This window comes from Zeus faber (genome assembly GCF_960531495.2).
Source record: "Zeus faber genome assembly, chromosome: 19".
NCBI classification, from domain to species: domain Eukaryota; kingdom Metazoa; phylum Chordata; class Actinopteri; order Zeiformes; family Zeidae; genus Zeus; species Zeus faber.
In genome coordinates this window covers 24285378-24307721 of record NC_137206.1, presented here as the reverse complement: position 1 = coordinate 24307721, position 22344 = coordinate 24285378, and the positions used below count along the sequence as shown (strand labels likewise).

At 43.1% G+C, this 22344-nt stretch overlaps 1 protein-coding gene across 1 annotated transcript in view; it reads right to left on the bottom strand.

Annotated features, from left to right (window-relative positions):
- Nucleotides 1-22344, bottom strand: part of LOC307245044 (cadherin-18) — a gene marked incomplete at both ends in the record, with an annotated part of 124598 nt that overhangs the window by 27307 nt on the left and 74947 nt on the right. Inside the window, 2 exons of the mRNA XM_080020455.1 lie at nucleotides 7579-7696; nucleotides 13398-13519. Of these exons, the coding sequence (XP_079876581.1) occupies nucleotides 7579-7696; nucleotides 13398-13519 (240 nt within the window). The remainder of the gene's footprint in view (nucleotides 1-7578; nucleotides 7697-13397; nucleotides 13520-22344) is intronic.

Here is a 22344-nt window from a genome sequence, read left to right as displayed (position 1 = left end):
TCGTGAATGGCTTTGAGTATGACTCGAAAAACACCTTGACCTGTGATTACTGTGGTGCATTTAGCACCTCCAGCTCCCAGGAAGTGAGTCCTGCATAGCCGCAGACTGGTTCTGATGCAGCCCTGGATGCAGAACTTACTTTTTGATTAGATATTAAGATAAAATATTCTATTTGTAAATGCATTTTGTTTTGCTCGTTTGCTTTGATTGTTACTGTACTATGTGATAGCCATCTTTTAATGTTAGTTAAAAGGTTAAGATTATAATCATTATTCCTACTCTTATTTTTATTATTATTATCATTATTATTATAACATAAGACTTTATTGTTATTGTTACTATTATTCGATAGTGGTTGTTTGGAAAAGGACTTTATGTTTTGATATCAAGATAAGACTTTATTTTGCTGTGTTGTAACATGAGGTAACATAAGATTGACTATTAACAAGACTATTGTTATTGGACTGTTATTGTTGGAAAACATTTTTTCGATTTCATATTAAGGTTTGATAAGATTACTTTTTTTGTTGTATTTTGTATTTTGTTTTTTATTAACTTGATTTAATGAAATGAAATTTTTTATTGCTATTATTGTTTCATCAGATGGCAGTTGTGCTTAAGTAAGTACAATAATAGCAGTGCATATAGCAATGTGGCAGTAGTGGGGTTAAAACAAAAAAGTAAAAGCAATGGCTTTCAGTGGAATGGATGGTGTAAAAAATAACATTAAAAAAAAGCATAAAACAAAGCGACTGAAAAATCCCTGACGGTGAAGTTACAGTAATGGGGCTTTGTTTTTAAATGTACAACTGTTAAATAACCTGTAATGAGAGAGAAAGAATAAAAAGATCATGACTGAGAAAGAAGTGCAAGACAGACACAGAAGGGAAAAGAGAGAGACACAAAGAGAGAGATAAACAATTCCAAATAATGAGTTATTTATGAAATGTGAATTTCCAGTCATATCACTTCTGCCTCTGAAGGGAAAGGGCGACAATTTCAATTTTGTTTCCATTTGCCTAATAAAAAGAATGCTTTCAACAGCAACAGCACAACAACAGCAAGAACCAAAGTAACAGGAACAATAGCACGAAGAACATGACAACAGCGAACGCGGCAGCAGCACAACAACAGCAACCACAGCAACAGCACAGACAACACAACAACAGCAACCACAGCAACAGCACGACAACAGCAGCAACAGCACAACAACAGTGACCACAGCATCATCACGACAAAAGCAGCAAGGGCACGACAATAGCAGCAGTAACAACAGCAAGGACAACACAACAACAGCGACCACAGCAACAGCAGGACAATCGCACAACAGCAGGTACAACAACACGAACAACGATAACAGCACGAACAACACAACAATAGAAGCAACAACAAAATTAGTAAGAGCAATAAACAGCACAATATAGCACGACATTTCATTGCATATATGTACGACCGTATGTGTATGTATGTGACAAATAATCTCTTGAACTTGAACTTGAACAATAGCGACAGCACAAATAAATGAAACAGCAACAATGTAACAGCACGAAAAACACAACAAAAGCAATCACAGCAGCAGCACTAACAACAGCAACCACAGCAACAACAACAGCATGAACAACAGCTATCATAGCAACAGCACGGCAACAGTAGCAGCAACAACACAACAGTGAAAATACCAACAGCGCGACAACAGCAGCAACAACAATAGTAGCAACAACAGCACAAACAATAGTAACAGCAACAACACAACAACGACCACAGTAACAGCACAACAACAGCAGCAACATCACAACCATTGCATCAAACAACAACAGCAACAACACGACACCAGCAACAATAGCAAAAGAATCAACACAGCCAAAACAACATCAGGAACTACACCAATCAGCTACAACATAAAAACCACCACTAATAACCACTAATATTGTGTAGCTCCCTCTCATGCTGCCAAAACAGCTCTGACCCTTGGAGGCATGGACTCCACAAGACCTCTGAAGGTGTCCTGTGGTATCTGGCACCAAGACATTAGCAGCAGATCCTTTAGGTCCTGGAAGTTGTGAGGTGGGGCTCCCAGGGATCAGGCTTGTTGTTCCAGTAAATCCCACAGATGCTCCATCGGATCGCACCCTAACCCCGCCCATCCACATGATGTAGAAGACAACGTGATTCATCAGACCAGGCCACCTTCTTCCATTGCGCCATGATCCAGTTCTGACGCTCACGTATCCATAGTAGGTGCTTTCAGAGGTGGACAGGGGTCAGCATGGACACTCTGACTGCTCCCATACGCAGCAATCTGCGGTGCACTGTGTGTTCTGACACCTTTCTATCATAGCAGCATTAACTTTTTCACCAATTTGTGATACAGTAGCTCTTCTGTGGGATCGAACCAGACGGGCTAGACTTCACTCCCCACGTGCATCAATGTGCCTTGGGCGCCCATGACCCTGTCGCCAGTTCACCGGCTGTCCTTCCTTGGATCACTGTTGGTAGGTACTAACCTGTCGTTTTGAAGATGCTCTGACCCAGTCGTCAACCATTACAATTTGGCTCTTGTCAAAGTGGCTCAGATCCTTACCATGCACATTTTTCCTGCTTCCAACACATCAACTTCAAGAACTGACTGTTCACTTGCTGCCTAATATATCCCACCCCTTGACATGTGCTGTTGGAATGAGATAAGCTATTTTATTCACTTCACCTGTCAGTGGTTTTTAATGTTGTTGCTGATCTGTGTACAAGACAGCAGCAGCTAAACGAGAACGGCGACCACAGAATCAACACGACAATAGCGACAACACAACAGGACAGAAAAAACACGACAACAACAGCACCCACAGTAAAATAAATGGGAGGAAAAGAGGTCACCAGAGAGTTACAGATCGGAGTAAGACGGAGAGGGGGGGGGGGGGCGGAGAGAGAGGGAGAGGGATATAAGGCCCTGCAACAGACCAGTGACTGACTGTCAGTCCACAGCAAAGGAAAGAAAGAATCTGCTGTGGAGTTGGGTGGGGCAGAGCTTACTTTAATTATCAGACACAGGAGTCAACAGCATGGTGCATTGCTGAGTATCTCTCTCTCTCACCCCCAAAATCTCGCACTCTCTCACCCCGAGCCACTGGGAGCTAAGTTATAATACGCGGCGACAGGAACAGAACTTTTTTAGAAAGGACCTAAGAAGCCTTCCTGGATGCCAGGGAGAGCAAAAAATAAAAATAAAAGAAATAGACCGAGCCAAACAACCAGAGTCGACTTCGGCGACTGAGGCTGAGGCTGGCTGCGCCTTAGCGGTTCGGGATAAAGTGTAAACGAAGGTGGAGAAGGTGTTTTTAAAGCAGTTAAGCCGGGGGAAAAGGAAACGAACAAAGGACTTGTCTGGTTTGAGAAAGGGGAGAAGAGGGAAAATGCATTTGCAATGAGACGAACCAACGCACTGTGTTTGAGCTCTGAACTCCAACATCCTCCTTGTTGTGTGAATTACATCCCATTCATTCCTGTTTAAGCTCATGAAGCGGTGTTGTCGTTGGTAGTGATTTGGGAAGCGCTTTGAGGAGGATCAGCGTGCCTCGGGTCAGATTTACGCAACTTGCGGTAGATATTTAGTGGTACGCCACGGCAGCTGCCTGGTTGGGGCGTCAATGATTGCTGCATAGGAAATCAGTAGTTCAGCGCTGGGTCATGCATTTTGGCACCGATGATGGGGAAGCCTTACGCTCATAAATATTGAGATTCTTTGCAAACCTCAGCGGAAGCAGGTTGTCCAGCACAGGGTTTGAGCCACTGTACAGTATTTACAGTTCAGTAAGATTTTATTGGTGACAGAGTACATACTATCGGTGTTAAAATGTGTAGACGAATCAACCGACTGTCGACGTGTTATCCGTGTCAACAGTAACAAGTAAAATATTGTTTTTGTTTTGTACGTTCTTAAAATATTTATAGCCTATTCAAAACATTCAAAATGAAATAAAAACGAACGGTACTTTTTTCCAAATGGTAGAGCAAGCAGAATGTGCGCATGCACGGGGGAAAAGTGCGCCACAGGAGTTTCGCTTTCTCAGAATTCCGAGGACGGGCCGATCATACAGAATTTTTTGTTGTTGTGTCAACTGCCTCCTGTCCTGTCCCATAATGCACGTACATCACAGGTACGAGCCGCGTCACGAAATGAGATTTCATCTCGGACGCCGCTTCGTTATCCTCTTGCCGTGTAAGACTGCCATCGTGTGTGGGTAAAACCATGCAGTTCTCTAGCATTTTCATGTTGTTGAAAACAACTCATTTCATTTTTTCAATAATAAGAGGTGACTGCTTTGAATGTTACAAAATTGAATAAACGTTGGTATAGGCTATAGCCCCCCCCAAAACATAGTGAAGAAAGAATTTCGAACATCCTCCTCTCTGGGAAAATAACCATACATTAAGATACATTCTGTGGTGAATTAAGCCGTATATAATTATATATATATATTATATACAGTACCTAGTGTGTTTTTTAAATCAGAAAAACACAGATAAATGCCTGTGACACGTGGATGAGCAATTGTGGAAAGAATAGTGTGGAAAAATGAACATGAAAAATTTGTATAATTTTTATTTGATTTGTAATTTAATCTAAATTAACCAATGCAGCTAGATGCAATGTTGAGTCACATGAGGTTGATTGCCAATTAGCACATTGATATGTGTGTTTTTAAACCAAGCCCTAACCCAACATGAGACAACTAAGAGTTCCAAAGAGGCCAAATAGCTGGTGCACTGACTGCAGGTGAATCAGTTACAAAAATGGCAGATTTGTGTATTTGTGTCGAGGTGGCCAGATTTCGACGGCAAAACCAGTCTCTGTGGTTTCAGGAAAGTGGATACATGCCGACCTCAAATTCAGCCTCAAATACCATGTTATTGAATCAGCGACTCTGTGACCCGGTCCCAATCAAAAAGACATGCAGTGAGATTCACAAATATGAGTTATGTCAGCGCCACCATTCAGGAACCTCTTATTTATATTATATTATATATACGTATACTGGGCCAAGGCGCAAAGAAGCAATAACTGAAACTGGAGTCAGTAGTTCAACACCTTGACCACTCGTCAATGGAAAGAAAGTAATGCAAGTTTGTCCTGAGAGGTCATCTACATCCAGGCGGGTTTACGTTTGGAGACAGCCAGAACATGCCTTTCATCCGCAAATTCTGCTGCCAACTGTACCAAACAGGGTGGGGGATCCGTGATTGTATGAATAGACATGTTGAAGGAGTCATCTGGGGCCAATGATTGCCCTGCATGATTGAATACGTTTTCAAGACTAGGCACACCCTACGGTGCAAAGAATGCACCTGATCAGAGCATCAGTAAACCATTTATGAGAGATTTCAAAGCAAATAGTGCAAAGTACATTTACACCTCCTTCATCCCTCAAAGAACTCGAGCTTTTCCTCTTAAGGAATGGTGTGATATTCCACTGCACATGGTCTGAACTGATCTACTCCTTAGTTTGGTCCTGGATATTCATATATTACTTGGTGTTTCTCTTTTCCTTTATTTTATTATATGGCTGTGCGGCTTTTTGCGATGGACAAAGCAATGCATCCCTGCCTGTCCTCCCACCTTCCGCCAAAAGTACCTACTTCATGGTACAAGTTGTACTATGACTAATTTGCGAGACAGTCGTTCTTTAGAATTAATTCAATTCTCCCGGGGGGATTGAATGATGGTGATTTTTATTTTATTTCCATGTCATGTCACATAATTGGCCCATCCCACAAGGGATTATATTACAGGCCAACGTTTGAGAAAAACAACAGCCTGTGGGTTGGGACTCAACAGGGGGTTAAAAACCAGAATGAAAGGCGGCATTAGTCTAGCGATGCTTCCCCCAAGTTGCCATCCTTTGAAAGAAGATAGGCGATCGTTCCAATATGCCTTCGGAAATGGTCCCCTGCCAGAATTTCATCGCACCAAAATTAAGAAAAAAAAGGAGAGGATGATTACATACAGATGCAACCATTTTTTTAAATGCGAAATCCAAGCTGACACTTGGATTTCCCATGGAAAGCCATGGCGTTCTGCAATGTAATGACAGAAAATCAGTTTCCAAAATGTTCAATAACTACATTTTGGCAAAGCACATGTCTCTACAGTATAATATGTAGAGTAGAGCCCACAGCCTTGATTTTACAGTCATTGCCATTGGGGTTAGAAAGTTTACAGTTGCTCAAACATAAAACCATCTGATCAAAACCCCTTTGCAAGCTCAGCGGTGCAGATTTAGCACCCTTAAGCGAGTGTTTTAAGTCAACTTTTCAAAGTGCGACCAACTCCCCGAGACTCCACATTGTTGCCACTGTACACATAGAGCATGCGTATGGTAATGTCTAATTCTGCCGTCTTGGCCTGGTCTCTGTTGCAAAATTTATTCGAAATCTCTCAGATAAATATGTAATTAATCGCCATTCTATTGGGATTCAAATTGGGGGAAAGGTGAGGCAGAGAAACATTTGCAATTGAAAACTGATCGGTGCCCATTCCATACTTTGGCGACAGTGTTTTGGGTCACGTCAAGATACAGCTACGCGTGACCTTCACTCGCTCTGGCAGTACATTAAAAAGCGTTCAACCAGACTGTTGGCAGGACAAATGTATCCTGAAAAAGCCCCACATGGTTTCTAAGCCTTACCTCCGTTATTCAGCCAAAAGACAACCGCAGAGATAAGACACAAAAACTACTACCTCTAAGATGGTTATGCACTGGATGCCTCAAGAAAAAACACAACCAGTTAACATTTCAGACGTTTTACCACTTTAGCTTTGAGACATTGCTGCCCCCCCCTACATCTCTGAACTGCAGGGGTACGGTGAGTGCTACTTATATTAATACAGAACATTCTAACTTGCTCCATGAGGAAGGGAGAATTAGGCAAGAAAAAGGTTCAGCCCGGGCGAAGCCACTGGACCTAGAGCTAAACAGACTTATCTCTCGTCATCACATTTATTTCTCTCATCTCTCTCGCTTTTTCCTCTCTTCCCTCTATCTTTATCTCTCCATCGCTTTCAATCGCCTGGAGATTCGACTGGAGTGCTGTGAGCTGTTCTCAATGGGGGTCGCACAGATCTTCTGGCTGAGAGCTTTAAAAGCCCCGAGATTGCAGACGAAGACCAACCTTTGGGCTAGGTATCCACCTGGGAGGGGGCTGTTGCTATAGTAACACAACCCATCGTTGGCCCTTTAACGGCGCACAATAATGTGAAACGCAGAGGGAGGGAGAGAGAGATTGGGAAGACACGGCTAAGGCAAGTAATCCTTTTGGCCGCACAATGGGTAAACATGCTAAAGCCGTGTGACTGTTGTGTTTCAGACGCCCCAACGGTATGTGGGTCTCCGAATGTCAACGTTCCCCAATCAGCCATGTACATATTTACCGAATTCTACCTCTGAGGTGGGTGGAAATCGGTCAGGCTTATTAAGGCTTTGTTTGCGAAGGAAGAGGATGGGAAATCTGTGCCCGAAGGGGAGCAGAGCGGAGATGACAACGCAATAAAGAAATGCAAACAAACATATCGATCACTTTAATTACCTTCATTGTCCTTGAGGGTGAAGTTGGGATTAGCTGGCATCTGGCTCGGCAAGGCAAAGGAAAACCGCAGTCCGTTGGCGAAATCATCTTTATCCACCGCCGTGATGGTCTGGATCACCTGTTATGCAGAAGAAGCTTTGTAAACAAAGCGGCACTACTCGCAGACAACACCATCTGCAACCTTCACTTAGCCCTGCCCCGCTTAAAACGGGCTGTCACCCTAATTGAATCCAATGCAGACAACGTGCCTACTTCCTGATATATGTGTCATGATTTGTTAATCGTAATTGGTCTGCAGACTCGTCAAAACAACTCCTTTGACCTGCAAGCAGCTGGCCACGTTACGGCCCTCCCTCCTCGACTTTTGGGAGCCGGGATTTGTGAGCATTTGGCTTTTTCTGGGGGGAGTTGGCATCAAACGGTGACAGGGGTACTCTCAGGGCAACCCTACTGCCACTTTTGCTGGCTTGTTACCCTTAATTGGTAAGAGGCTCAGGCAGAGCCTGAGGATAGCAAGGTCCAGCAAGGGCCAACATGACCTAATAGTCCCAGCTTCTATGAGCCGGTTTTGATCTACAATAAAAGTATCTGTGTGTATCTGTGTGTTGGTGTGGCACTGATGCGCTTTCACCAGACTTTTCATCTGCACAAAGTCAGAAATATTGAGTGTGTCTTTGTGTTTTATATATTATGACGACAGGATTGGCCGATTCTGCAAATTTAGGGGAGGGTGTGTGTGTGGATATTATTTTTACTATTGAGCATAGTTAAACATAATAGTACAGTATATAACCAAACACTTGTAACATAATGCTAATAACATTGCTAACTCGGCATCCATTGAAGCCTAGCCGTCCACCTTTGTGGACCGTCAGAAGGTTTCTTCCATTCTGTCCTTCCCCAGGCGGAGGTTAAGGCCAGAGGGATGCCTTTCCTTGGTTGATCTATATGTGAAATGTGAAGCCCTTTGAGACCGTCCTGTGATTAAGGGATCTATAAATAAATGTGACTTGACTTGACTTCAACCAGGAACATCTCGAACATACCGGGAGATACCACTGTCAACTGAAAAGTGTGAAGCGCTGCCCCCGGGACACGGATACATAACAGTGTCGAGGGGAAGATTGTCTTTTCTTTTCGATCATCATATGTATAGCATAACAAGGGTGTTCTGACAACACCCGTGACAACACCTCAACTCAAACGAAACAAACAGACAGCATGCAACAACAGCCAGCGATGTCGGGGAACAATGTATGGACGCCTGATGCCTCGAGGACCCATTTGCAACTCAAACTGAAATATAATAATAATTACTGTATATAGCTGTTAATGACAACTGTTTTCAAAAACAGGAGTAACTTAAGGCGGAGCCAGGGGGCGGTCCAGGGGGCTTTAAGTATTTTCAGAACATTATTACAGTACTGTACATTTTTCGCTAGGTATGGGAGAATGGATCAGCGCAAAGTATAACAATTTATCTAGTATGTATCACTTTTAACTTATTCTGCCATATATACGTATATATACTGTATGTGTGTGTGTGTATATACTGTATGTGTATATATGTATATGTTTGTCTATCTATCTATCTATCTATCCATCTATCTATCGGTATAGGTGAAGTTACTCCTATTTTTCACAATGTCAATCTAAGCAAGAAATTTGCATGTAATAAATCTTTTAACTTCAGAGCATTGTATGGATCAGAAACAGTGGGAATTACCGTTATTAGGGGTCCCACCCGAAGGGCAGGAACCCAATTGTTTTTGCTATTATTCTTCTGTCATTATCACCGGTCAAAGTGTCTGGCGCTCAGAAACCGCCTATCCCATGGACACGAATGAATAGGATTTGTATTCGGCGCAGTCCACACACGCTGTGGTCCAAGTTTGATCCCTTTCGGACTATATCTGTAGTAGTAGTAGTAGTAAGAATAAAAAGTATTTCTGTGACCTCTGTCCACCATCACTAGTCTGCTGTGTTTTCACGTTACCATTTGGTAACGTGAAAACACAGCAGACTAGTGAGCAAGCCAACTCACAGCGTGTGTAGCGGCTGCTCAGATGGAGGTCTTTAAAAAAAAGGGAATAAAATGCACAAGCTCCTGATGTACAAGTAGTTTATTAACTGTCCCAGCAGAGAGTAAAAGACACTACACGGCTATAGCACTGTCCACAACGCTTAATTACAGTTTGGATGAACACACAGATGCTGTGCAACTCCGGCCAAGAGACACTGCTACAATGAAACTGTTGTGAATTTTTTGCACAGTATCACTGACATGAATGCCAAGAAAACCACCACAGGCAGGAGCACCAAATACACATCCACACATACACACATACACATACACAGTGACAACCACTGTTAAACACCACAAAACAACAGGAAGAAGCAGCCCATTCCAAAGATTTATTTATTTTTAATTTTTTAGAAAGGTTTAAACTACCGGAAATTTACGGGAAAATATTTAAACAGGAGGACAGCGGGTACGTGGTAAAATATGGGAAAATCCTGGGAAAAACGGGAGGGTTGACAGGTATGTGATTGACATTTCAAATTAGGTGCCGGATCCCATCAAATAGGCGCCGGTTCCGATCTGGGAGGTCCTCGATCATGTTCTGGCACAAATGAAGCCCTGGTTATATGTCATCTTGAATTGTAGTTAGTTATAACATTGACCTTAATAAATACTTCAGTATTGCGAATAGGGCTTGAACATCGTTACGTCACACCGTCACACAGACTTACCTGGACCCCACGCATTGCTGCCTGCAGCTATATTTATTATTATCATTGTTATTACAGACAGCATGGTGAAAGAGGCTGTCAACTGTGATGGAAAGGCCTGTCAGGAGGTCCACGGGCCGCAGTGCGTTCACCTCCAGAGTGACGAGCTGGCTGGGATTCACACTGAACACAAAATAAAAAAAAACAAACACTGCCGAGCACGGAGATGGGAGAGTACGTTCTTGAACGCTGCTCCCTCTTGCAAATATAATAAATGAGGACACTGAGAAGAACTCTCCGTGTCCTTGCGCGGAGGCTAAATACTTAATACACACGGTGTGGTTAAGTGCTTGGGATGCATAGTGTGGAGCAGGAATCCATCTTTTATGTGAGGGTTTGTTATTTTGGGGTTTTTTGGGGGTTTTTTGAAGAGGATCTGGCGGGGACTATCTCCATGGCCTCTGTCGCCACTTGCAACTGCCAGCTCAATAGATTCTCACAGCTCGCACTTCAAACGGCGTACCCAAGCATGTCCAAAAGGGGAAAAACAAACAACAAACGACTCGCTATCCGACTTTATTCGGTTGCAATTTCAATCTGGAAGAATTTACATGGAATCCACTCGCTTAGCCGCGTTAATCATCTCTTCAACACAAATCCGGCTTTTATCTACAATTGGGAGATGCTGTCCGTTGTCTCGTCGTTAAAGGAGAACTCTGCCATTTGTATTTTTTATTTAAGCTTTATTTTTCATCAGCGTCATTAGCAGTCATCCCATATGATTCATTAAAATCCATCCGTTATTGAGAGAGTAGAATGAAATATTCTGATGCCGATCGCTATGGTTCACGACCGGCGATCGAATAATAAGGTTTAGGTAAAAAAATAATAATAATAACAAATGAGATACAACTCGGGTGTTATTCTAAATCTAATCGGATAACTTCACTAAAGGCTTGACCTTGAGTTATATACCACACAGTAGATTTTATATCATGTAACCGTAACATCATACTTTTGAGGGAGTTGGGCGATCGGAGGAGAGAGAGAGGGGGTGGAGAGAGCGAGAATGACAGAAATAAAAATATTATATACACATAATATGTGTATATAATCTTTTTATTTCTGTCAAGTCAAAATGGAGGAAACGTTTTATGTACATATTATGTACATAAAACATCGGTGCTGCGTTTTCCTCCATTTTCTCCTCCTATATCTTTCCCTCTGCCCACCCACCCTTCCTTCCTTCCTTTGAGATATCTCCACACCACTGATTGCCAAATTCTCCACAATGCCTCCTAATTCCAAAGAATCAAAAGCTTCTGAGAACCAAATTGGATTGATTTGGGGAGGGGGCGCCACCATGGTTTGTGAGGGGAACGGTTATAAAGGGTTTGGAACGGTTTTGGAATGGTTGGGACTGGTTAAGAATGGCTTGGAACAGTTTAAAACAGTTAGGAATGGTTTGGAATGGTTTAGGATGTTAAGGGCAGTTTGCCATGGTTTGGAGAGATTTGGGATGGTTAGGAATGGTTAGAAATGGTTGGTAACAGCTCTGAAAGGCTTGGAATGGTTAGTAATGGTCATGGGCGATTTGGAACCGTTTGAAATGGTTAGGAACAGTTAGGGACGGTTTGAAACGGATGGGAACAGTTTGGAAAGGCCTGGGACTGTAGGGAACAGTTTGGAACAGTTTGAAACTGTATGGAATGGTTGCTGATGAAGCAGCTCTTCCCTCTAGTGCTTTTCCGCCCAAACCTCCTCGGAGCACTGCAGGAAACAACAGGAAACAACAGTTCGCTGCATTATGCATGCGCTCCGGACAGCTGGGGAGAAGACGAGTGGAGATAATGCGTCGCTCTCAGCACCTTTCCTCCCAGGTGTGTGCACGTGTGTGTGAGGGTGTGCATGTGTGTGAGGGCGTACACCTTACGAGGGTGTGCACGTGTGTTTGTGTGTGTGTGTGTGTGTGTGTGTGTGTGTGTGTGTGTGTGTGTGTGTGTGTGTGTTTATGTGTTTTTGTATATGGGTGAATACACTTGTAGGTGCACCTGAGGTGGGATGTAAGGTGGGAAGGCAGTGACAGAGTGAGAAAGGGAGGGAGGGGGAGAGAGAGAGAGAGAAAGAGAGAGAGAGAGAGAGAGAGAGAGAGAGAGAGAGAGAGAGAGAGAGGGGTGGATGGGGTATTGGAGGAGACATGGAGGGGCGGAGAGACATAGAGAGCGAGAATGACAGACATAAAAAGGGATGGAGGGAGAAAGAGGGCGGTGGGAGGTTGGAGGAGAGCGAAAGGGAGAGGTGGATCGGGGATGGGAAGAGGCAGATAGAGGTGGGGGACGGGAGCAGAGAGGGAAAGAGATAGAATGACATAAATGAATAGAGACGGGAATGTTGTGAGAGAGGCGGGACATTGGAGGAGGGAGAGCAACAGAAAGGGATGGAGGGGATAGCGAGAGAAAGAGAAATGTGAATGGTGTGAGAGAAGTATAAAGATAGAGAGAGGAGGGATCTGAGGGAAGAGGGAAGGACAGACAGAGAGAAAGGGAGAGGGATGGGGTTTGGAGGAAAGGGTGAGAGAATGTACGGATATCAAGAGAGATAGAAAAGAGAAAGAGAGATCGATTGAGATAAATAAAGAAAGATAGGAATAGAGAGAGAGAAAAGTGGGAGATTGGATGAGCAAGAGAGAGAGAAAGAGGGGGAAGAGAGAGGGATGGACAAGAACATAAATAAAAAGATAGAAGTGGCGGGAGAGAGAGGGAGATTGGGTGTTAGAGAAAGGGGTGGGGAATAGAGAGAGGTGGGAAATGTGATGCAAGAGGTAGAGAGGTGGGAGATGTAAGAGAGGGAGCGAGGGAGATGGGGAACAGAAGGTGAGAGAGGGAGAAAAAGAGAGAGAACTGAAATAAAGAGTGATGGGAACAGTGTGAGAGAGAGACGTGGGAGTTTGGCGGAGAGAGACAGAGGGAATGAAGTGCTGAAAGAAAAAAACAGAGCGAGAGAGGGAGAGAGAGAGAGAGAGAGAGAGAGAGAGAGAGAGAGGGAGAGAGAGAGAGAGAGAGAGAGAGAGAGAGAGAGAGCCTCACCTGTCCAGGCTTGGAGCTCTCGCACACGATGACCTCCTCGTCCGTCGGTATTTCTGGAGCGTTGTCGTTGACGTCCAGAACCTGAACGGTGACGGGGACGTGGCTCAGCAGGCTGGGGTTGTCTGCAGGAAGGAAGGGGAGGAAGGAAGGCAGGGAGAAAGAAAGACATGGAAAATTAAAGGTTTAGAGGTGTGGATGATGATGATGATGAGTGATGAAAATATTGGTTCTTTTTTGGAGAGTCAGCTCTTTAGGAGTGGCTCAGTAAAGCTAGGACCACATTATGTGGTTTTCAAAGGCCCATTTGGCAACAATTTGAGATCTGTTCAGGGTACTACAAGGTAGTACATGGCAGTTCAGGATAGTGAAAGGTAATGCAGGGTAGTCCAGAGTGCTACAGTGTAGTCCAGATACTGCAGGGTAGTGCAGGGCAATTCATGGTAGTCCAGGGTGGTCCAGGGTAGACAAGGTAGTCCAGGGTAGTCCAGGATAGTTCAGGGTAGTCCGTAGTAGTTCAGGGTAGTACAGTACAAGGTAATGCAGGGTAGTACAGAGTGGTACAGGGTTGTCCAGGGTAGTCCGTGGTAGTTCAGGGAGGCAGAAGGTATTTCAGGTTAGTACAGGGTGGTCCAGGGTAGTTCAGGGTAGTACAGGGTAGTCCAGGGTAGTGCAGTGTAGTCCAGGGTGGTCCAGGGCAGTTCAGGGTAGTGCAGGGTAGTCCAGGCTGGTACAGGGTAGTCCAGGGCGTTCCAGGCTGGTCCAGGGTGGAACATGGTGGTCCAGGGTGGTACAGGGTACTCCAGGGCATTCCAGGGTAGTTCAGGGTGGTCCAGCGTAGTTCAGGGTAGTCCATGGTAATTCAGGGTAGTACAGTACAAGGTAATGCAGGGTAGTACAGAGTGGTGCATGGTCGTCCAGGGTAGTCCGTAGTAGTTCAGGGCAGCAGAGGGTAGTTCAGGGTAGTACAGGGTGGTCCAGGGGAGTTCAGAGTAGTACAGGGTAGTCCAGGGTAGTGCAGTGTAGTCCAGGGCAGTTCAGGGTTGTGCAGGGTAGTCAAGGGTGGTACAGGGTAGTCCAGGGTGTTCAGAGCTGGTCTGCGGAAGTTCAGGGAGGCCCAGGGTAGTTCAGGGTAGTCCAGGGTAGTTCAGGGTAGTCCAGGGATGTAGAGTCGTAGCTGTCATCGATATGTGTGAGTGAACGAATCAAATCTGTCTCAACACGATCCTGATCAGCCAGGTCACGATTCAATCAAAATGTTTGATTTTATCGGGCCTAGTCTTATGTGGTGTCTACATGTCAAAGCGCCAACTTTCAACAAAGAAAGCAGGAAGTGGGCATGTAGGAGTGTGGCCTTCTGAAATGGAGGAGTGACTGATGGACAGTGTCAGACTCATGAAGGGTCTGATCAGTGTATAATGTCAGCGCTGCAAGTTCGCTGCACAAACAACCACAGTTACAAGCTGTACGGCATCCATGTTTGTTTTGGTGCCAAAAAAATCACAAGATAGTGCTGGAGCAGCACAAAACTGTATTTGTATGTTCTCTGTTTAGATGTGTGCTCCTCACAGACAGCAGTTATTGTTTTGTGCAGAAGAGACTGAAAAACTGCTCATTTCAGTCGTTACATGTGCGCTGCTCAATCTCTTCATTGGAGAAAAAAAAAATCACGTAACGCGGCCCCAGCTTTAAAAATAAGGTTTGTTCAATTTTCTCAGACTCTTTGTTCTTTTTGATTCAGTCAGTGTAAGGACAGTCAGAAGAGTCAGTTCTGATCCCAGTTGCGGATGCAATTGGGCGTCATTCTGTCAATTCTGTCAAAATAGTTTATTTTGCTCAAATTGTAAATGAATCAATATGAATTATGCCCAATGCCTTCACATAATTTAATTCACAGTAATTATCTGTTTGGGAGTAGAAGATTGGCTCTAGGCGCATGCATCATCGCTGGTGACTCAGGGCTCTTGAGGTCTCCCGACTCCTGAGTCCTTGAAAAGATTTTTTCTGTACAGGCTGCAGCTGCAGGAAAGGGAAGAACCTTCAAGGCGTAGGTTAAAGATCTGAGATCTACTGTAGAGCAGAAGCTACTTACTAGCCATCAAGGGTTGCCAGGTTGACAAGATCAAAACTGGCATCCGCCAGTGTCGTCCATGAATGACGATGATGAGAAATATGGGACATTTTTATGGCCATTTAAACATATTTTTCAGGCTTTATTCTGATCAAAAACAGCAACCTGCTACTCATGTTACGGTAAGAAAACTGTAGTAAATGTTTCTTTCCCCTGTATTCGTACTCCTAAGGTTATTTTGAAGGCATGATTTGTTTTTTTTGTATATTTTATTTTTGGTTATTTGCATTTTTATATCCATTTTTTTCAGACTGTTAAGGTTTTTAATGCTTATGGTCTGAGCTGAAGTGCACCAAACCACACCAGAAGAAATTCCTGGTATATGTAAATGGGGCTGCCGAAATTAAAACCGACTCTGATTCTGATGGCAGCTCTTTGGTTTCCATTGTTCAAAGCAACACACACACACACCAGCTAAACCTAACTGCCACTTACCATGTGGAGTGTGGATGTCTAGGCGTGCAAAAAACATGCATGCCTACATCACGCTCCAGACACCACTACATCACTCCAGAACTGGTCTACCTTCTGCCCACCGCTCCAACGTAGGTTGGGTCAAAGTCTGGAGATGCACTTTAAACAAAAAAAGTGACTGTTTTTCAGATAAAGTTTTCAAAATGTCCGGTATTCCTTGTTGCATCTGTTCCACAAATGGTACTCCGTCTTCGCAATTCTTTAAAAAGCGATGGAGACAGGGCCAAGGTGATGCATGAGGGATAAATTCCATCGATATTTCTACGTAGTGTTGTGGTCCAGTCTACCCAAGATGAGATGGAGCAAACTGCTTGGGTAAAGACTGGCACCAGAGCAGTACAAATCAAAACAAACCACCACTGCAAAGTTTGTTTGTTTGGGCTTATTTTATTTTATTTTTTAACTCTGCCAAGGAGATTATACTATATCCTTCCCTCTCATAAGAGGGGATTGGTGGTCAATTATTTTTCACATTCAAATAATGGAAATGGAAAAAAAAGGAATGAATAGATTAGAATTTTTTGTATTATTATTATTATTATTATTATTATTATTATTATTATTATTATAAATAATACTTGTCATTCACATAACTGAAAAGTTATGTGGAAAGATGGTTTGGACACGTGTGGAGGAGAGATGAGAGTTACATTGGGAGAAGGATGCTGAGGATGGAGCTGCCAGGCAAGAGGAAAAGAGGAAGGCCAAAGAGAAGGTTTATGGATGTGGAGAGGGAGGACTTGCAGGTGGTTGGTGTAAGGGAGGAAAATGAGCAGAACAGAAGATATTGGAGGCAGATGGTCCGCTGTGGCGACCCCTAACAGGATTTTCAAAGCCCAACGTTGACAGGTATACCAGTCTGAGACGGGCCAAAATGCACTACAGTGCAATTTTACCTCTAATTAGGGACAGTGGGAGGGGATATGTCTGTATTCCTCCGACGGCAACAATTTCTTAATGTCTTTCCACCGCTGGGTTTACTAAAGTATATAAAGTGGCCACATGAAAATGGTAACAGTTGGCTTCTCCTTTGGGAGGTCCATAGAAAATAAATTACAAAGTAGAGAGAAATAACTCCCGCACACTTTCTAAACTTGTGACTTACACCAATGCAAGATTTTGCATAAGCAACAGAGGTTCACATCCACAAGCAGGCGAAATGTGTGCACCATCTGTGCACCACCTGCGAATAGTCTGCACTATGTGATCGGAGCTGGAAGGAACTACACCCTCTCTCTCTCTCTCTCTCTCTCTCTCTCTGTCTCTCGCTCTCTCTCTCTCTCTCTCTCTCTCTCTCTCTCTCTCTCTTCAAATTTAATTTCCTTGCCAGGTCGAATGCAAAAAAAATTACTGGGTAGAATAGAGAACACTTGACGGCCTCCTCATATCCGCTTTTGTTGTGACTCTTCATCCATCTGCCCGGGAATGAGCTGTTCTTTATTCAACAGGAGGTTGGGATATTAGGATGCAGTCGTCTGCATAGGCCTGCGTAGGCCTCACAGGAATCCAAAACAATCAAGTTGAAGTACATTTGACTCATGAATGTTTACATGCACTAGATTCCCCGATTGAGCTAAATAATCCTGGATAATATAAGATAATGGGATAATAATGCGTTGAAGTTGTTTACATGCTTTTTGGAATAATGCGATTGCGGAAAAACCCGAGTTTACATGGCGAGTGGAGTAGTTGGGTTATCGACAGGAAGTACAGGACACTTTAATGAATATGTCTCCATTTGGGTTCTTGCCCCCGTCTATATTCAGTATCTCACTATATCTATCTCCCTTATCATACTCTCTAATATCTAGATGCCCCGTGCTGAGCACACTCTGCTACATGGATGGGCAATCGGTGCTCACGCCGGGTGGGGCGTCTGGTCGGCTGTGGTGGGGCAGTCCTCGCCCTTATGCAGGGTAGGGTTGGGCATGAGGGTCCCGCCGGCTCACATGCAGGGCCGGCGTTTCAGGCGGGGTGTCGGCCTGCCGGCGCGGGGCCCGGAATCCGGGGCCTGCGGTCCGTGCCTGGCGCCCACGGTCTGGGTTCTGTTCCTGCGGCTGCGTGTTGTGGCATTCCTCGCCTTTCCTCCCTCATTTGCTGCCATAACTATGACAGGAAGAGGCCACGTCACCAGTTGTAGCTCCAGTTTTTCTGGACCTAATTAACTGTTTTTCAATACATGGTGTCGATTTAAAAATGAATAAAGAGTTGCATTGCAGGTTGATAACTTGAACTCCACTTGCAGACTAACTCTGTCCTTGATGCAATGGCACAAGTACTCTGTGTTGTATGCCCAGCATGCTGACAGCACAGGTTAAAAAAAAACAAAAAAAAAAAACCTACTCCGTTTCCGATCATATCTGGGTTACGGTGTTTCAAATCCAGATCTGTGCACAGGGTCGTGCTTGAGCCTATTTTGAGTTGAATTTGATGAAGATAATCGGAGTAAGGTGCTCGACAGTTGAAATACTCTGAATTTTGCCTTAACCCGATTATAATCTGCTTCTTTATCTATTTGTTGCCGGACGGAAAATATAGCAATGATGTACTGCGACTTCGAAATGATCGTATTTCAACACAAACTATCGTATATACTGAAACAACGTGGGAAGGGTTGGCTAGTGTGCTGCGTTTAAATGGCAAAACTATGTTACAACAAGGCTCAATTCACATGACTCCCAACACATCTGCTTTCGCAATAGAAGCGTCCCATGGCGCTGGGCCGTCTAATCACCATCCACACCAGCAAATACACATGACCTTGGCTCTGTCCTGTGATTGGCTATAGTTTAGTAATTCCGCTGATTGGTGGGCTCACAGTAGATCCAGGATCAGGTTCTCTGCTGCATTCTGACGAAAGGTCCAGGTGAACACACTTATCTGGAACCAGCACTGGAAAGCCACCATTGCTCTCAAACAAATTGAAAAACAAGGTTTCATTGTGGGTTTATTCAAATGCAAAAATGTGGGATTTTTTGGAATTATTTATTATATACAGTGGTTAAAGATAACATACAAATACTATAATTATCGTATTTTATTTATAAAACACTTTTAAGTGCGCAAGACACATCTCGTTGTTGATGTTCTTACCTAAACAGCATCGAATCACTGTCAGACAATTTGTAGTATTTGTTTTTCATCCATTTATCCAAATTTCAGATTCAGATCCACTGTAAAAAGCCTTAATCAATAATGATGATACTGATAGAACATCTTGACATTCTAAATGTGTGTAACACACAGTTAAATTACATGGTGGTGCTATCTATCTATCTATCTATCTATCTATCTATCTATCTATCTATCTATCTATCTATCTATCTATCTATCTATCTATCTATCTATCTATCTATCTGTCTATCTTTCTATCTATCTTGGACAGGAGATATCAATTGTATCGTACTGTATTTATTACCATAATTACACTAATGGTCGGGCAACAGGAATCAAACAGCAGCAAGTGGAGCTGCAGCTCACTTGACCGCAGCACAACAAAAAATTTGTTCGCTCTGACGATTGAGAATAAATTGGAGTCCTCAAAGTTATTAGTACCTATGTAGAAACATATACCCCTTCGATATCTTTTTTATTTACTGTATGTATCAACCAAAGGAGGACTCACGGCGTTCGCCCGCCAAATTTAATCCCTGACATCCCCATCATTGAGATGCTACTGAGCACGACACGTTCCACTCTCATGCTTCTCATTGGTCCGTTGGAGAAGAAGACAAAGTTTGTTTTTGTTGTATTTTACCACGCTGCTCCCGGGTGTGAACGTGTTGAACTATATCAAAGTGAAGCGGAGCAAAGCCAGGAGATAAGGTGCACGCTCAGCGAAACCTTCCTGGAATAAACAAAGATTAACAAAAAAAATTCACAGACCCTGAGGAAGAACGGAATCTGCAGGTGTAATAAACTGTATAAATAGATAGATATTCATAATATACATACATACACTGCATATATAAATTTAGCTTCTCCACAGAGCTCCTCGGGACCAGCCCATATTATAGATACTGTATATCTTCTCACTGTGGAACACTGAAGAAATGTTGAATCCCGGAGGGAGTTCTTTCCCTCCGCCAACTAAAGAACCAATATACAGGCTCCTAACTTTTTTTTCCCCCCACTTTTAATTTAGAGTGGATTTTGGTGGAAAAACATATCCATCTGCCCCTTTGAGAGCCAGCGACTGGGCGTACAAACTGTATCCTTGAATACTAAGGAAGAAGTGTGCAGATAAAGCAGCATTAACATGCAGCGCCGCCGTCAGCTGGTGAGGGATTTGCCTAATTGCGATTACAAATTAGCCGAGTTACCTGATAGGAGTTGTGGAAGTCAGCGGGGCCCGCATTGATTTAATTAATTTTCAACATAGTAGGGAAAGTAAAGGACATTGAAACAATCGGGGACTAATTTGATTTGGAAGTTGATTACAATGAAAATACTCTCTCCATCCCCATTCCAACACCTTCTAATCAATATGCAAATTGTGCTCTTCATCCTTGTTTTCTCCACACGCTAATTGTTAATTTCACTATTTAATCATTTTGAATTACACTGTGTTCATAATCATAATGGTGTGCATGATATTACTATTAATAATGTCATTTGGGTTTTACTGTATGGTCCTTACGATGCACTCCTGACACCCATCATGACCGGTCTGTGTTAGATCGCCGCCCTGGTGGTTAAGTAGGATGACGTGGTCAGGTGAAAAAGTTAGAGTTCTAAGTGACCAAATCCAATATTTTACTATCATTTATTTAAATACACCGGTGCATGCTTGTGTTCCATAACAGCCGCGGAGGGACAATTCCCAGTCCAGAAGTTCCAGAAATCCCACCGTGTTTTAACAACACCCATTGCACTGAGCTGGTGATGCAAGTGATGACCACGAACGATTCGATCAACACAAACAAATCTCTTGAAGGATTCAGGAGTCGGGAGCCAATCCGCAAAAATAGTTGTTTGTTCGTGACTCAAGCGAGTAAGTGAATCTACTACTCGCGAACAGATGACCTAGGCTTGAATTTATGTGAAAAAAAAGTCCAGGCATTTGGCCTGATTGATATTGAATGTGACTGATTTACGCTTTGTATTGCACCAATATAAATCATTTTGACAGAATTAAAATTGACCCATTATGCTCCTTTTCACACAAGTTATTATAGGTCTTTGAGGTCCCCAAAACATGATTTTTTTTGCTGAAAATACTGCACAGATTATGGATTCTAGCCATGCTAACATGCCTCTTTAACAAAAACATGGCTGTTTTTTTGTGGGAGGAGCAACCCTCCCCTAGTTCTGTGAGCCAATGGAGTTCCGGGTTTCGTTGTATTTACTCTGTAACTTTCACTGATTTTACGTTATCATTCCACCAAAATCAGTATGAACAAGTTTGAGGCGAGAAATAATCAATCCAGTTGCTGAATCTTCACGCATATTAGATCTTACAAGGCCTCATTTAAACGTTTGTTTCCACTGTTGCCATGCTCCAGGCTTGTGGGAGACACAGACGACGCACCTCAACTCTTGCACACAGGGATTTTTGTTTCATATAAACGTTGCATAATAAAATAAAATAAATAAATACATCTACAATAAAAAACACAATTTTTACTGGCGTTGTTTGGAGAAAGACTCAGCGGACGGGATGGAGTAGATGACCATATTAGGAAATCCGTGACCAGCTGACATCAGCTCGTGCAGAGAGGAGAAAAAACCTTTGGAAACGGTGCGTTCAGAGCGGTCGGAATCCTGAACGTTTTGTTCACAGAGATTACTTTGTCATTAGTTTACCTCATTATTTGACACTTTGGCCACATCTAATATGAACATCCACATTGTGACATCACATACAAGACAGAATATAAGGAAAAGCCTAATAGTTCCCCTTGCAAAGATTTTTGTGAGGTTATTATTCACAACCCAAAGGCGAAACGGACTCCTTTTCTGACTCCAACACCAACCAATCAATCACAGCGATTGAAGATCTCCATGAAATAAGTCTGTTGTAGTCAATTTATTAAAACAAACAAAAAAAACAATAGCCTGTGATTGCAGCGTTTTCTTTATCACGTAATGTTTCTCGGTGAAAACACTCAATGGTTTGAATTTGAATACGGTCTTTAAATATACACATTTATTACATATGCACTTAAATACATAAGCATTCTATTCACACAGATTGAAGCCGTCACAGTTACAAACAACAACTTTTCCAATCCCGTCCCTCAAATTTACTTTCTTTTGTTATTTTCTGTCTTCTTTCGCCCTGTGGCTATGGCAGGGTAATTGAGATGAGGTTTTTGGGTTAGTCTCTAAACCCAGTTGAATATT